General features: G+C 51.6%; 1 protein-coding gene across 2 annotated transcripts in view; it reads right to left on the reverse strand.

Moving 5' to 3' along the window:
* SYT13 (synaptotagmin 13) overlaps positions 1-17,106 on the reverse strand; it is a 42,179-nt gene that overhangs the window by 5,403 nt on the left and 19,670 nt on the right. The window contains exons 1-5 of one of the 2 annotated variants that reach the window (XM_070804114.1): positions 14,075-14,200; positions 9,606-9,831; positions 6,564-6,698; positions 4,777-5,078; positions 293-422 (exon numbers count right to left, since the gene is read on the reverse strand). In XM_070804114.1, the coding sequence (XP_070660215.1) occupies positions 293-422; positions 4,777-5,078; positions 6,564-6,675 (544 nt within the window). In that variant the 5' untranslated portion in view covers positions 6,676-6,698; positions 9,606-9,831; positions 14,075-14,200. Of the gene's footprint in view, positions 1-292; positions 423-4,776; positions 5,079-6,563; positions 6,699-9,605; positions 9,832-14,074; positions 14,201-17,106 lie in introns of those variants that run through there. The other variant, XM_019974550.2, reaches the window with a different exon arrangement.

The following is a 17,106-nucleotide window of genomic DNA, read 5'->3' on the forward strand; positions in this document are numbered from 1 at the left end:
ATCAGGCTGTTCTTCTCACAATGGATCTGCAAGGTGGGAGCCCTAGGAAGCTGACCCCTGGGCGCTAACGGGTAGGACTGGCCCGGGAGTTAATGGACATGACTTTAGGGAAGTGAGGGTGTCCTTCAGAACTGGTTTGTGAGCTTGGGGGTGGAGGACACAGCTGAGGCTGACTCTACAAAGGTACTGAGTTCCAGGGCCCTGCTCACCCATCCCCACTGCCTCCCAAGCGTCACCTCCATCTGTGCACATCCCTAGAGGGGCCCTGGCTCCCCTCTCACACCTCACTCACCCTTCCCCAGGAGCTCCTTGGACTGGTTAGAGTGGAGGTTCTTGGCCTTAATCAGCACGACTAGGAGGCGGTTGGCGGCCGGGAGGTAGCTGATGGAGAGAAGGACCTCTCCTGTCCCCGCAGACGGCTCCTGAAACAGAATCGGGGAGGCAGGAGGGCAGCCTCACTTAGGGATGCCCTCTGGCCCCGTCACTATCGCTGAGGCTGGGGTCACCCTGGAGTTGTATCCAGGAGGCATCCTGGAAATCACTTACCCATCAGGGCTGCAGAAGGGAGGAGGGCATAGAGAGATCCTACGCCAGCATGTGTTTCAATATGAGTTTGTTTCATTCGCCACAATCGTCATTTTCCAAACAGCTCGTATTCAAACCCAACGTACCAAACAGATCAAAGAGATGCCATTCAGGATACGGGCAGGACAGAGGGCCAGGACTTCCTCTCAGTTCATCACCTGTGACCCCCTCAGGCATCTTTGCACAGAACCCTAGAGTTCTAGTTTGAAAACCACTGCATTGACTGATCAGGTTCCTGGAGCAGCGGGATGTTGCAAGGCATTACTCTGGAAAAGAATCCCTTCCAGCCCCTGCAGGGTTGAGAGATGTGATGTGATCACATCAATAATGTGACGCACTAATGCTGAGCAGGGCTTGGCTTGGCCTACAGAACGACCAACCATGTCAACAAAGGCCAGGCATACGGTGGGAGCTAACACGCCACAGACACTCCCAGGAACTGCGCTTTGCTGAAGCCTCCAAGAAGCATCCAGCGTGTCCAGCCGCCTGCCCCTCCCCCACCCCCCACCGTCTGCAGCTTTACAGAGTCTCTCCATTGAGATTCCTGCAAGAGTTTGTTTGGAATTTCAACAAATCCACTGAGGGCAAAAAATAAGCGAGAGTCCCCACAGGAGGCAGGTCATAGTCTAAGGGTAGAGAGAAGTGTATGGACTCCAGAATCTGACCAGCTGGGTCTCAAGTCTGATCTCACCATTTACTAGCCATGTGACCTCGGGCAAGTTATTTCACTTTCCCAAACCTTCATTTCCCCATCTGTAAGATGGGAACCATAATATCTCCACCCAATAGGGTGGTGAAAATTAAATGAGGAATTATTTAACGGCTTAGAACAGTGGCTGGTGCACACGACGGCATCTTTACCCTAGCTTTGATGATTATCATCAGTTATCAAGAAAGGATAGTCACTACTTCTTGAGAATATTAATTGGGAACAATGTTTCCGGGTGAAGGGGAGACAGGGTTTGGGGAGTAAAGCTGGAGGATGGAGGAGCTGGCCAGCCCTCTGCTTGGGTCATACATTCGGAAAACATGTCTTCAGTATGACCGCAACAATTCAATTAGCCCTAGGTGGCTGGTCGTGTGATGGAATGTTTCTGGGAGTTGCCAGGAACTTTGGTAGCGGCATTAAGGGTAGCAGCTAACACAACACACTCTGCTAGGTGCAGTTACGATACCTATCCACTGAGGCTGTCATCCGCACAAAGGTATTCCCAGCACCTGGTTCACAGCTGACACATGATACGTGTCGTGAGAAGGAAGGGCGAGGCATCCAAGAGTAAGAGGGATACTGACCTGGTTCCCATTTTAAGTCTGAGTCCCTGATGCTCAGAGTGCGCTTCACTGCCTGAGCTCACGTAACCAGTGCGTGTGTGTGTGTGTGTGTGTGTGTGTTAGTCACTCAGTCGTGTCCGACTCTTTGTGACCCCACGGACTGTAGCCCGCCAGGTTCCTCTGTCCATGGAATTCTCCAAGCAAGAATACTGGAGTGGGTAGCCATTCCTTTCTCCAGGGGATCTTCCCGACCCAGGGAATGAACCCAGGTCTCCTGCACTGCAGGCAGACTCTTAATGGTCTAAGCCACCAGGGAAGCCCCATGAAGCCAGTTAAGTAGTGAAACTGAGCCTCGAATGGGGGGTCTGGTCTGATGGCAAAGCCCAAGTCCTAAACCTGTGGTCCTCCAGCATCCTCGACGGACAGACCTCTCCTTTCACAGTGAAGAAGCTGAGCTCAGGCGCCTGTCCAGGCGCCCAGCGGGGTGTTGCTGACCTGGGATGAGCACCAGGCTTCTGCTTCAATGGCACTTCTTGGAGGTCCATCCACAGGTGTTGGCCTGGGCTTTGGCCACATGGTGCCCAAGTGAGAGGAGCCTGGACCCCGCAACCTGTGAAGGGCTCCGCAGCTCTGTGCAGGGTGCCCAAAGCCCCAGACGAGCCCAGGCGGCGACACCACAGCCACCTGCCCCCTCGGCTCTGCTATTGAAAGTACCTGCTGACAAAAAAGAACCCTATTTCTTTCGCCATCCTCTCCCTGTCTTTTCCTGCTCCCCATCTTTCTCACGGGCTCTCAGGGAATCGCTCCAGCTGTCCTTGGTGTGGGCCACCCCGTGGTCCCCGGTGACACACATGCTGCTTTTGACAGGCCATCTCCCGGTGAGAACTGGGGCACGGCCGGCACTTCCTTTAACCCATTCTGACCAAGACAGGAAAAACACGTGGGCTACAGCAGCTGATGGCTCCACCCACTTTGTTCAAATCAGCCCGTAGGATCTGCTCTGGATGGTCAGGCAGAGGGGCTCCGTAGCCGGGCCTTGGGGCTCTCCCTTACCACTTACACCGAGAGCAGCGCCTCTGACTTCTGACTCCATGCTGCCCTCTGACATTGTTCTTATCTGTGGCAAACAGGCCAGGGGTCCAAGCGCATGCAGGAGTGTATTTGTGGAACAGTGACGGCTACAGTGAGTGCGATGATCGAGATGAGTGAGTCACGAGGGTGGGTCTTTGTCCTCATCTCCTGAGCTCTCAGCTTCAGGCACACTGCCTGGCACGTGGTGGAAACTGGACAAGACCTTTGTGGAATGAATGGGTAAGTTTTCTTCTAGGGGAAAGGGTAGAGGCAGGCTAGGTGCCTGAGACTTCTACCTGTTGGACTGCCACCCTTTGCGGGCAGCACCAAACACTCCAGAGGCCTGGAGGGGGAGGCCCTCCGTCTCCTGAGGAAGCTGGGTTACCAGCTGAAGAAACCCACATGTTGGGCGCATCCTCCCAGGGGCCCCGGCTGTGATTCCACACAAGTCCCAAACTGCACACTAATTACAGAGTGTGCTGGGGAACAGCCTGGTTCCAGCTGAGAGTGGCTGTCAATGTTTATCAATTTTCTGAGCCTGGGAAAGAGAGGAAAAGGAGGCAAAGAAGAGATCGCAGCAGATGGGGAGCGAAAGCATACTCTCCCCCAGCGGTGTCCACCAGGAAAGGCGCCTGCTGACCACAGCTCCTGTGCTTCCGGGCACTTATGTCCCACGGCAGCAGCAGGACAACGCGGGCTTTACCAGCAGACTGACCTGGCCTCAAGGCCGAGCATGCCAGGTTCCAGCTGGGCAACCCCACACTGGTTACTGAGCTTCTCTAAGCCACACTGCTCTTGCCTATCAACGCATACTCCTGTAATCAGTCCTGCTTTGCTCATTAGGGGCAGAACTTAGGTAAAGTTTCAAGCATAGCAACTGATAGATGGTAAGCGCTCAAAAATTACTACTCTTCTTCCTATTTTTATTACTCATGGGAGTCGGCAAACTTTTTCTATAAAGGGCCAGATAGTAACTATTTTAGGCTTGGCAGGCTATATAGCCTCCAGAGAAGGCACTGACCAGCTGGTTGAGAGACTGGCCATCCAGAAGGGTCCCTCTAGGCACCATCATGGCGGGCCCTTGGATGAGGGCGTAAATAACCACACACTGCCCCGCAGCCCTGACCCTCCTTGACCTGCTCACTGCCCTGGCCTGTGGGGATTGGTGGTTGGCTCTCCAAGGAACCTCTCTGGACAGCGCGACATCTCAGCAGACGCTTGTTTTCCACTCACGGCTTCGGCAGCCGGGGAGGGGTGGGGAGACCCAACCTGGGTCCCTAGCCATGGTCACTCCTTCAGAGCCCAGCAGAAATGGCACTGCACACCAGGCCTTCTAGAACTCTCTGTCCCAGAGCACTTCAGTTTGGCCCCTCTTAGACGTCTTGTGTCAGACATCCTCAGTATCACAGCCACCACCATCATCGCCGTCTTTTGTGCCAGTTTCTCCCTCGGGCCTGTACTCGCTACGAATAGAGGTGCTCCTCTCCCCTGCAGTGCCTGGCACGCAGCGGATGCAACAGGGAGTGTGAATGGTTCTAGATGGGGATAAATATCGTCAGCACCAGAGTCAGGGCGCTCACAGTGAGATCTTTTCCATGATGGTGAGGCCAGGGGTAGGGGTGTCTGTGCCTGGCAAGCTAGAAGCAAGACTAGACCCCAGGAATCCCCAAATCCTGGGCTATCAGTTTCCTCTAACCGCCCCCCGCCCACCCTATTCAAGACTCCACCTCACTTTTACACCCCGCCTCCCTGCCCAGACTCCCATCCCCAGGCTGGGAAGGTCTCCAAGCTCGTTTCATGAGCACTGGCCCAGTCATGCCCTGCCACCCCAGGGAGAGGCGACCCTACCTTCACTGAAGTCTTCAGCTCGCCCCACTGGGCAGCCCCCAGGGGCACGGACACCCCATCCAGGCCGAGGCGCAGCTCCCCGACCACACTGTGGCGGGAGAAGCGGTCGCAGGTCCTCAGGGTCAGTGTCAAGGTCGCTGTGGGGAGCTCCTCCTCGGCCAGGGGGAGCACCAGGCCTTCCTCCCACATGGTGTGCAACTCCCGCTTCTTGAGGGCCGTCTGGGCCTCCACGGAGCCCATGCTGTTGGCCACGCTGCCCTGGACGTAGCAGTCACAGCCTCCATCGTGGTCGCTGGTCACAGCTGCAGCCAGGGAGAAACAGGCACAGACGCGGGGGGCTTGTCAGGGACAAGGGGAGGTGAGAAGCATGGCCCTGCTGTGAGCTGCAGGATCTGCCTTCGCGGCCATGACCTTGGGGGTCTGAAAGAGACCCCACTGGGGCTGGCTGACCGCACTGGCTTTGTGAGATAGCCTTTGGGGAAGCCGTTCGGAAATAGGAGGTCCTTCTCATTATTCCGAGACTTCTCCAAGGGGCTTGGGCCCACAGACTGCTGATGATTTTTATTAGGGTTGCTGTGGATACCGTAACTCACTTGTTCTCTATTTTAAATATTTATCACATAACCACTTGTGATGTGAATCGCTGGGCCACAACCTCATGAGTGTTGTTTTATGTTCTGAACCTCAGTGTTTTTAAAGCTTTCCCAGTGGAGCTTTCCAGTTTGCACCTGGAGAGCTTTCGTGACTGGTTCCTCAGTGACAATGTGTGAAGTGGTATCTAGTGTTACCCAGAACGAGAAGATAAAGAACAGAGGCCAGTGTCCTAATAGAAAGAAACCTGAACTGAGCTTCAGGGAAACTGGCCTTGTCCTGACTCTGGCACCAAATAGCCAGAGTGATCTTAGACAAGTCACTTGATGTTGTTAGACTTTAGTTTTCAAAACTGTAAAATGGGACTATTGTTAAGACAAAACGTCAGAAAGTCTATGAAATGCTAAAAAAAAAAAAATCATAAAAGAAAACTAAAAGGAAAAATACTCCATCAAAAAAGCAAAATTAAATACAAAACTCCAGTTTTTCTTGTTCCCAGCTTCTAGTTTCCAGGCATCACAGAGTAGCCCATTTTTAGCTCCATGTCCTTTGCAAAGTCTTAGCTTTGTTTGCTGATGGTAAAATGAATTATCAGGGTAAGGAGACCAGGCACGATCTGATCCCATAGGAAAGACTGCTGGGTTCTAGGACTACAGAAGCTTTGCTGACCATTTAGAACACCCTCTGTGTCCAGTGCAAAGCCCTGTTCAATGTCAAAGGCATCTGTGACAGAGATGACTAGCTGTTTACCAAAACAAACAAACAAACAAAAAACCCATTCTTTTAAGTGGGAACCCAGTAAGCCACTTTTCCCAGCCTTCCTTATAGTCAGCCGTCCTGTGACTTGGTTTCAGCCAATGGGAAGTAAGCATACGTAGGATACAGTTTCTAAGGAACAGCTGTGCCCTCTTCCTGTTCTCCCCATCTTTCCACCTGCTGGGAATAGGCCACAAGGAGGCCTCAGAGAGAAAGAGTCTGGTTCCTGAATCACTGTTTGGAGGAAAGATGGCCACCAACTGGGAATCCCCAGTTTGGACTGGTATATGAGAGAGAGGAAAAACCCCTGTGTATCTGAGGATCGCAGGCCTCAGGGGCTTGTTTGTTGTAGAGTGCTCCTCTAGCCCCCAGTGCTCCCTGCAGCCACAGATGCTCAGGCAGACCACACAGAAGGCCGTGAAAGTCGGCTAAGAGCATACCTTCCAGACGAGTCACAAATAGTTCGGCCTTCTGCCTGTCATAGTCCAGGCAGTAGTGAAGTTTGGGAGCTTGGTTCCAACTGGCAGCCTTCTCTGGGTTCCAGGTCTCCATGACACAGACATCCTCCACCACACCTATCAAGAAGGTAAAGTCATTACTGACACCCACACTGGGATCCTGTTTTCTAGCCCATAATTTTCCATCTCTGCCAGCTAGGCCACGAACCCAAACCAAAATCTTCCTAACTGGGTGCAAAAGCATGGTGGCACCACCTGCGGTCCTGGGCATCAGCTTTCCAGGGACCATCACAGCCCAGTGGGCAAGACCTGGGCTTTGGTGTCAGACATGAGCTGCTACATAACAGTTATGGGATCCCGGACATGTTACTTGACTTCATTGAACCTCGGTTTCCTCATCTTTAGAATGGGAGTGACAGCGGTTCCTTGAGCATTAAATGAAATAAAGTGAGAAAAGCCCTTAGCTCAGGGCCTGGCCCCTGGTGAGTTTTCAGCAGGGGAAACTGTCACAGCGTATGTGGCTCTAGTCAGCCTGTGTCAGGCAAACCCTTCCCAAGCCCATCTCCAGCTCCACCTCTCTACAGAGTCCAGTCCATGCTCCCCAGGAGTTCATGGCTGGAAATAAATGTCAAACAATGAGTCAAGCTTAGGGAGAGCAGAGTGGACTTTAGTTCACTCTAAATCATGTTCAGTGATTACTTGCTGAATAAATGAATGACCTTATCTTTAATTCAGTTAGTAAAACTACAGCTATCACTCACTCTTCCCCTAACTTGGACTGCAGCCAAACATCTGGAAGAGTCTCATTAGTCAAGCATAATTCAAGGATAAAAGGATTCAGCAGCTGCAGCAGACTTCACTTGAAATAAATTGGAATTAATTTTTTTTTAATTTTCAGAATTAATTTAAAGGGTAAAGACATAGAGGAGTATTTAATTTTCAAAATGGTTCATTATCGGGTTCCTGCGAGTAGTGAAGAATCTCCCTGGTGTGTCTAAGCAAGGAATGAATTGACCAGGATGTGAACAGCCATGTGGAAAGCCAGACACACAAGCACTCAGGACCCAGGTGGCTTGGACAACGGCAGCGGGGTCAGCGCCAGACGGGGCTCGCCTGGCACCCAGCGCTGTCAGCTCTCAGACTGCCTCAGCCTTCAAACTCCAAACCAAACCAAGACCAAACCAAAGCCAGCACCCTGGGAAATGCGGGAGTGGATGCAGCTTCAAGAATCAGGACCCTGAGCCCGACAAAGGGCCAGTGAGGATCTTTGCTTGTAGGAGCGGACTGAATTCGGCACATCATGGGGACATGATCCAGTTAACGCTGGACTGATCCAGCGTTCTCCTCCCTTGCACCCTCTAGCTTCTGCTCAGTACTTGCTGAGCCAATTCACCCTTGCTAGATTGGAATCCCACCCCAGTACTCTTGCCTGGAAAATCCCATGGGCGGAGGAGCCTGGTAGGCTGCAGTTCATTGGGTCGCTAAGAGTCAGACACGACTGAGCGACTTCACTTTCACTTTTCATTTTCATGCATTGGAGAAGGAAATGGCAACCCACTCCAGTATTCTTGCCTGGAGAATCCCAGGGAGAGGAGCCTAGTGGGCTGCCGTCTATGGGGTCGCACAGAGTCGGACACGACTGAAGCGACTTAGCAGCAGCAGCAGCAGATTGGAATCAGGATTCCACTGATGAATCAGTGGAATCAGAACTTGGTTGTTGCCTTCTGCAGTGGGGAAAGGAATGAGGAACCGGAAAGGGAAGACAAATGTGCTCTGAATCCTTCAGTTCCAGACTCTGAAGTGCTCTGCTACTGTGCTTGGTGGACAGTGCGCATGCCTGGCTTCATCCCAACTTTAAGAAATCTGGTGTGTGTTTGTTAGTCACTCAGTCACATCCGACTCTTTGTGAGCCCTCCAGGCCCTCTGTCCATGGGATTTCTCCAGGCAAGGACACTGGGGCTCCCAAGACAATGGAGCCATCCTGTGAGTCTGATTCTGATAACCACTCCCAAGGTCCTCCTGCAAATTGTTCCCCACCCACCTTGAGAGCTCAGCTTAGCTCTCAAGTCCTCGATGGGTCTATTTTAATTTAAAATGTGGGCTGGCAAACCTGGAGGCTAAAGGCCAACCAGGATTCCTTCCTGCCTCAGGTACTACCTGAATTTGTTCTTGAAGAAATGCCAGCGTAATCACTGTGGTCCTGGGCCGGGTTGGAGGAGGGGCCACCTGTTCACTGGCCAGCGCGTGGGTGCTGGCCCCCGACCAAGAGATGCCTTAGGAGTCAGGTCAGCGTCAGAGCAGGTTTCCACCATCCCCCTCTCTAACCACACAGAACAAAACCCCAAACCACATAACAATCCATTCTCCTGGCTGGATTTTTTTTTATCTCCTTATAAAAGTCTGTGTGCTCTGTTCCTTTGGGTTAGGGACCGTCTCTGTTTCCATATCTGCCCCAGGGCCCAGCAAATTGCCTTACACGAAAAGGCGTTACATTCTCGATGTTGATGAGAAGGAGAATGGAAATAATAATATTAACGATGCTTTGATTATATCCTTGTGCCAGGCTCTGATCTAAACACTTCATATGCATTGTTATATTTACATTTTACAACAGCCTTACTGGGCAGGTGATAGTGCCATCTTATTTTATACTCAGGGAAACTGAGGCCCAGAAAGATGATCGATATGACCAGGGTCACACAGTGGGTACATAAAAGGGGAGAGAATTAAACCCATGACTCTGAATGAAGCCCATAGTTTAACCACAACTCTTTATCCCTTCTTTGTAGTTGTACACACAGCTTGGAAGGGACTCTCCATTTCCCAGTGGAAAGCTGGAGGCCTTGCAAAGACACAATGTGGGAACACGTGGGGAATAACGGAGTGTAATTCCAAAGCCTGGTGCCCTCTGCTCGCCCAGTGTCCAACGCTGCGGACACGGGCTGGCCACGCCCACCAGCTAGAGATGCTTTCCAACCCTGCTGGGTATCGTCCACACAAGAGTGAGGAGCAGGAGAGCCCTACCATTCTGAGGAAGGACGAACAGCTCCTCTGTGACCTGCCTCTTGAGGCGGCTGTCATTTGGGGCCTGGGGGCTGGCCGGTGCAGCGGGCTCTGCCGTGGTCTTCAGCGTGTAGTCGGCATAGTTGATGACCTCGGGGGCCGTCACGGCTGGCCTGGGTCCATAGATGTCTGGGAACTTCAGGAGGGCTCGGGGCTGGACGGGCTCTGTGGACTTTTTGACGTTAAACTGCAAACACAAATCACTCCAGTTAGTCCACAAGAGGTCCTCCTGCCTGTTTCCACCACAGAAGGGAGAGGAGATGACCTGAGCTTTCAGCGGAGGCAGAGGAAAGGCTGGGGTTCCTTTCTGCTCCAAGGAACATGACCTGGGGAGGCAAAATATCACTGCCAAGTGCAGCATAATCTCCACCAACATGAATCACGCCGGGGCCTGCCGAGATGTCAGCCCTGTCAGTCCAGCCCCTGGGCATCCGTGGCCCGGGCGCCCTGCTGCTGTGTCCAAAGGAGTTCCCCAGGCCTGTCATGATTACCCTCCCCCACTGCTCTCATCTGCCTTTGTTTTCTCTTCTCCTTGTCTTCCTCTCTTATTCCTTCTCCCCCTCCCCTTTGGCACTCAATGACTCAGAAATGAATGTGGTCCCACCACACTTAGAACCAGATCTAAACTCCCTTGGGTAAGTGCTTGCCCAGCCTGGCTGTGTTCACCTTTCTGACATCACCCCCAAACCCCTCTCCAGCCACTGAGCAACTTGCTTCTCAAACAGGCTGAACTCTTTCTGGGTCTGACTTCTGGCTCCCAACTCCTCCCCGCCAAACCACCCACCTCCACCTCCACCTCCACAGGCTCTAAATTAAGTCCCTCCTCCAAGTCTGTCCCTTCCTACCACCTCATTCTGCGCTTTGCTTTAGAGCATGGCTTTCACCCTGTACTGTCTCCATCACTGCCTGGCCTGTTGTGGTCAGTCTCTCCCACTAGTGCACAATCTCCATAAGCACAGGGATTATGTCTTGCCTTGCTCCTGCAGCATCTGCTCGTGGGGAACACGCAATACATACTTATGGCTAGGGCTCCCATGTCCAGTTGTGTGGTTTGTGCACTGTGCAAAGATGCCCAGATAAGGACCAAAATGCGATTTGTGCTCCACTTGCCTGGCTATGTGCCCTGGGGTAGGGCTTAGTTCCACCTGGAGGAAAGGGCATCTTTTCTTGATGTACCTGCTTGTCAAGCCTTAAGTAAGCAAAGCTCCCTCATACAGGAGTGGAATCTTCTATCTTTGCCTCCACTGGGGACTGAGATTTCTCTTATTTGACAGATTCAAAGTTACATAAAAGGCGGCAATACTGGGGACCTGCCCAGTCCCCAGGAAATAGGAAATGATAACCAGATCTAGAGCTTGAAACGCTGGCACACTGGGTGGGCCGCCCACAGAACAGCCCTCAGACCGAGGCAGGGCCCAGCAGGGCCCCCAAGCAGCTGCCTGCTCCAGGCTCTCCTCCCGCCCCTCCGCTCTCTGTGGCTGGGGGAAGGGCTGGCCAGGGGTCAAGGTGGCTCTGCACAGTGGCAGGAGTGACTCGGAGATTGGGAAGTCCCTGCAGTCCTGGAGCGGGACAGAGGTTTCACTGTTTCAAAGCTCATGTTTAGTGCTTGCCCTCTGTACATTTCATTACCCCAGGACAACTCCTGGACACTCTGACCTGATTGAAACTTTGTCCCCAGATATTCCTGGGGAAGGCTGGAACTTGATGATAGTGGGCATTCCTAACTATCCTCATTGATTGGACAATGGACGGAGTCCATGAGAAGGTGCTAAAGAGACGAGACACAACACCCACTTCTTGCAGATACCTGAGGGCTGCTGTCCCCGCACTGCATCATGCATCCATCAGAGCTCCCTAAGGGGCTCAGAGGGGATAGAACACCTCATCCTCCCTTGGGAACACTGCCCAGTAGGCTGTAATACAGCCCAAACACATCTACCCTGATCTCTGCCAAGTGCATCAGGCACGCATGAGCTGGAAAAGCACTTGCTGGCTTCCACGGACGAAGGTTTCCTGGGGCCAGACAGTGAGGGCAGGGACAGGATTGAACCTAGACCAGCCTAGACCCAAAGCCCACTGCCCCAGTGGCTCCCCACCTTTTTCTCTGCCTTCAAGCCTTTACCAGACAGCACCCACCCATCAGAGACGCTTGTCATGATCACACATGTCCACGAATCACCCTGGGAGGAGTTGTATGCTTTGCAAAGTCAGGTCCCCTTTGCACCTTCACCCCATCGAGAGTGCCACTGGGCATCCAGGGACCTGGCTTCTAGTACTGACCTAACTGTCTGAGTTGAGCAACTTTGGGCAGATCATTTCGCCTCTCAATTATATCACTCAAGGAAGAGGTGATTTCAAGGCTTGTTTCACTCCCACATGCTGAGCATGTGGAAGACACAGTTCTTTATTCGCAAATGAGTTGGGGAGACCACCAGAAACAGAGAGTAAGTAACAGTGTGTTTGGCAGGTGGGACAGAGGCGGGCAGCAGACAGCCTGTGTGAGTAACAGATGGGAGAGAGCAGATGACACCTCCAAGGAGGCAAGCAGAGCCATCCTGGGAGCCAGGGCATGAGCTAGACCTGAAAGGAGAGGGTGTCTGGAAGGTGGAAGGAGGAGTGGGGAGGAAGGCCAGGCCCCAGAAGGAGAAACGCAGAGAAATGACTGATGTCCCCATGTCTTTCTGTCCTCCACAAAGTCGTGCCCACCTCTAACATTGCATCCAAGTCTGAGTTATGCTAACTGTTCCCTTTCACAATAAGGAAAGGGAGGATGGAGGAAATTCAAGGTCATACAACTGAATAGGGGTATACCAACAAGCCTCCGTATATTTTCACTTCAAGTTTGTGTCATTTCCACTGCCTTGCAGCTGCTTCTCAAAAAAAAAAAAAAAAAAATCCCTGTTTGTTTTGGATGCTGGATTCTCAGTGGCAACTGCAGCATCCCACAGCTTCCCAAAGCGACTGGACCACATCCTCTTCTCAGAGTCGTCCTCTTCTGTCACTTGTTGGGGCCAGAACTGAGGCTGTCGGGCTGGTCTGGGGAACATGTTCACATTTTATATTTTGTTTTACCTTAGTTCAATCATTTTAAAAAAGGGTTGTGTGTGTGCAAGCCAAGTTGCTTCAGTCGTGTCTGACTCTTTGAGACCCCATGGAATGTAGCCCGCCAGGCTCCTCTGTCCACGGGATTCTCCAGGCAAGAATACTGGAGTGGGTTGCCATGCCCTTCTCAGAAAAGGGTTGTGTTGATTAATTCCCAATTTGGTCAAATCAGGCTGACTGCATTTTTAAGAGGGGAAATGGTCATTGGGCTCAGTTCTGAGTGAGGGTCAGTCTGTCACCCCCAGCCCCTGCAGAGCCTGGGCTCGCATTCCTCCCTACTGAGTGGGTCTCACTTTGTGTGGCCCCTGAGGACCTCAGGAGCCTGTATCTGGCTGGGTTTTTCTTGGGTGCCCATCAACATTGATCCCCTCTTTCCTCCCACTTCCCTCCAGGTCACCCGGCTCTTTTGGGTCCCACCCCAGTTCCAGGGCAAGGGTGGGGAGGGGGTACTGTTTGGTCTGATTCTATTTGTTCTCGGCATCACCTTGGGGACTGTCCTGGGGAAACCACCCAGACAGAATGAAAGGACTTGCTTTCCACGGCAATAGAAGAGATGCTCTCCCCCGCTGAATAGGAAGCACATGGCCCTGACTGGCGACTGCAAGGTGAGCCAGTCTTAGGACAGAGCCGCCAAGGTGGACTGCAGGGTGGACAGAAGGAAGCTGTGTCTTTGATGACAGTGTCACTAAGCCACCAACTCAACCAAGCCTGGAAGCTGTCTTACCGCTGCACTTCCGGTTACATGAACAATATTGTTCTTATTGTTGAAGCCCCTTTGGATTGAGGTCTTTGTGAATTGTGGCCAAAAGCATCCTGAATAGATGCCATGCATTTTTATCGAGCAACACAGGAGATCATGACCTTGATGTAGAGAAACTGCCTAGACGCAAACCTCTCCCCAGACCCCTGTGCGTCCAGCCAAAGGCATCCTCACTGACTGCTGCTTCTTGCTCAGCGTTGGTAAGATCCTGCACAGCCATGGCTGCCTTTGGTGAAGAATGATTTATTGCCCTAGACCCCACAGAGAGCAGAGCCTGCTGACCACTCCATGAGCCTCTCCAAGTGGTGAAAGCAGCCTCTGATGACCTATCTCCTTCCCGTGTACAATCTTATTTATTGCATTTTGAAACCCTGGTTCCACCTCATCTTACAAATGCATCTGTTTCCACTTAAATAGCTTAAACATCAATGCCCAGGAAGCAGAAAAGAGGTTTGGGCGCTGAGGGAGGGAGCCTGGAAAAGGATTAGAGGTGGAGGGCAAGAATGCTTGGGAGGAAAGAGGTGGTCGGGGAGCAGATGCCAAGGAAGGACCTGAGCTCAAGCCTTACGCTGTGGATGTTGGCGGGGCAGTCTTTCAAAGTGGGTTCCTCTTCTAAGCATCCCTTGGCCCAGAGAAGAGGGCTTGGAAATAGGGAGGCAGGGAGAATCAGGGAGGTTTCCAGTGGAGGCAGGCGTTCAACAACTAGGGAATGCCCAGCTGTGCTCAGCACAGCAGGTACAGAGATGGAGAGACACCCCCATTGTGGCATCAGCCCCTTGTGATGTGTCTCCTTGGCTTCTCCCTCCTCACCTGTCTCTGGAGCTGTGGGCCGCTTACTCCTTCCCACATGGCCAGATCTTCATGGTCACTGACCAGCTCCATGTGGGCATAGCCCCAAAGTGCCTCATGTCACGTCCGTGCCACACCCCTCTTGCCGCCTGCCTTGGGGCTTCTCGTGGCTTCTGAGGTCTGAGACACCCAGGGACACAGTGGGTGCACCCAGAGGCAACCCCGATGTGTCAAGGATTAAAGCTCCATGGGGGAACTCGGCCACCGAGGGCTCCCCCCTTCCTCCTCACTACTCCTCCCACAGGTGTCCAGCAGCCTTTCGGAAGGTGACACATGGAGATCCAGCAGTCGCCCTTGGAACTGGCTGGTGGCCAGCTCTGTCACACTCCCTGTGTGCGCGCCCCTCCCCACCTCCCTCCTACATCCCTGGACGGCTTGCTAATTAACAGAGGCTCAGCAGGCTCAGCTTTCCCGTCATCCAGGCTAAGACAGATGGCAGGGAGAGGAGGGGCGAACCTTCATTTAATGAACAAATATTTATTGATCCCCTATGACAGGCCAGGTCCTCTGTTAAGTGGCAGGAACACAGAAGCAAACAAGACAGATGCTGTCCTTTCCTATGGGGCTCATGTTGAAAAAAAAAAAGGAGATTAATTATGAAGTTAATGATCTGTAAACAAACATTTAACCTTACTAGAGATGTTAGGTGACCCCTTTTGTGACATGATTAATTTTTTCACCTAAAGACTGTTTTATTAATTCGAGTTTTTGCGCTGGGACGTCTATCTTAAAGCATCACAGCATTCAGGAAGTTACTGGTGAGGGAAACAGACCCAGATAGAAATGGAAGCAGATGGCTTCACCCTTTATATTTGAACTTTTAAAAAAAGAGATGGCAGAGAGGAGAGAGTTGAACATAGAGTACTCAGATGAGGTCAAACATGGGCCACTGTGGCTGGGGTCTGCAGCTCAGCACAGCAAAGCCCCCCTCAGGGGGGAGCTGGGTCAGAGGCCAGGGACCTGACAATCTCTGTCATTCTGGGCTCTAAAACTGGTAATTATGTATACTAACATGTGTAAAAGCGTTTGAAATATAGCCTGGTCATCAGAGTTGATGCTCTAAAACAAGATGGCTTGGTTGATCTTGGATCTGTTTAACCTCTCTGTGCCCCTGGTTTCTTATCTGTAAAAGAAGGGGGTGTTAGCAATAGCATCTGTCTCCGAGGCTGTATTGAGGAGTAGAAAAGACATCTGGGTGTCAAGCTCTTAGCACACAAGCGGGCATGGCAAGCCCTTGGAAACACTGGAGATACTTATTTGACTCTGGCATCTCTGCAACGTGGATTCATGCATTGGGACCAGTCCATCAACATTTTTTAACTTCATCTGTGATGAGATATGTGTGTGTCAGTTGCTCAGTCATATCCGACTCTTTGCAACCCTATGGACTGTAGCTCACCAGGCTCCTCTGTCCATGGAATTCTCCAGGCAAGGACACAGGAGTGGATAGCTATTCCCTTTTCCAGGGATCTTCCTGACCCAACGATCTAACCCAGATCTCTGGCATTGCAGGCAGACTCTTTACCGTCTGAGCCATCAAGAAAGCCCTTGTGATGAAACAAGCAGGTGTAAAAACAAAACAGCTCCCTCCCCCAGATGGCTTGAGAAGCTCTGGTCTAGCTCTGGTCTGCAAGAAGCTTCTCACACCAGGGCTGCTGGAGCAAGTGCTACAGTGGCTCCCAGGGACCCTCACCTGCCAGAGGTCTCACCTTTGTGTCATTCTTTACCCTTGATTATTGACTGACCCTTGTGAATTGCTTCTGATGAATAAAATATGCAAACAGGATGGAATATCTCTTCTGACACTGCTGCTGCTGCTGCTGCTGCTAAGTCGTGTCAGTCGTGTCCGACTCTGTGCGACCCCATAGACGGCAGCCCATCAGGTTCCCCTGTCCCTGGGATTCTCCAGGCAACAACACTGGAGTGGGTTGCCATTTCCTTCTCCAATGCATGAAAATGAAAAGTGAAAGTGAAGTCACTCAGTCGTGTCCGACTCTTAGTGACCCCATGGACTGCACCCTACCAGGCTTCTCCGTCCATGGGATTTTCCAGGCAAGAGTACTGGAGTGGGGTCGCCAGTGCCTTCTGACACTAGGTTACAAAAAATCCGATTTTACTAGTTCAAAGTTGGTTTTTTTTAATTGAAGTATAGTTGGTTTATAGGATTGTGTTAGTTTCCTATACTCTGCAGGAGAACCTTGCTTATTTTTAACTAATTAATTTAATTGGAGGATAACTACTTTACAATATTGTGATGGTTTTTGCCATACATCAACATGAATCAGGTATACATGTGTCCCCCACATCCTGAAACTCCCTCCCACCTCCCTCCCCAACCCTACCCCTCTGGGTTGTCCCAGAGCACTGGCTTTGGGTGCCCTGCTTCATGCATCGAACTTGCACTGGTCATCTATTTTACATCTGGTAATATGCATGTTTCAGTGCAATTCTCTCAAATCATCCCACCCTCACCTTTCTCCACAGAGTCCAAAAGTCTGTTCTTTACATCTGTGTCCCTTTTGCTGCCCTGTGTGTTTTATATACAGTAGCTTGTATCTGCTAACCCCAAACTCTCAATTCACCTCTCCCCAACCCCTTTCCCCTTTGATAACCATAAATTTGTTTTCTATGTCTGTGAGTCTGTTTCGGCTTTTCATTTCTATCAGATTTTAGATTTTGCATATAAGTGATATCATATAGTATTTGTCCTTCTCTCTCTGACTTACTTCACTTAGTATGATATTCTCTAGG

The sequence above is a fragment of the Bos indicus genome, chromosome 15 (genome assembly GCF_029378745.1).
Source record: "Bos indicus isolate NIAB-ARS_2022 breed Sahiwal x Tharparkar chromosome 15, NIAB-ARS_B.indTharparkar_mat_pri_1.0, whole genome shotgun sequence".
NCBI classification, from domain to species: Eukaryota; Metazoa; Chordata; class Mammalia; order Artiodactyla; family Bovidae; genus Bos; species Bos indicus.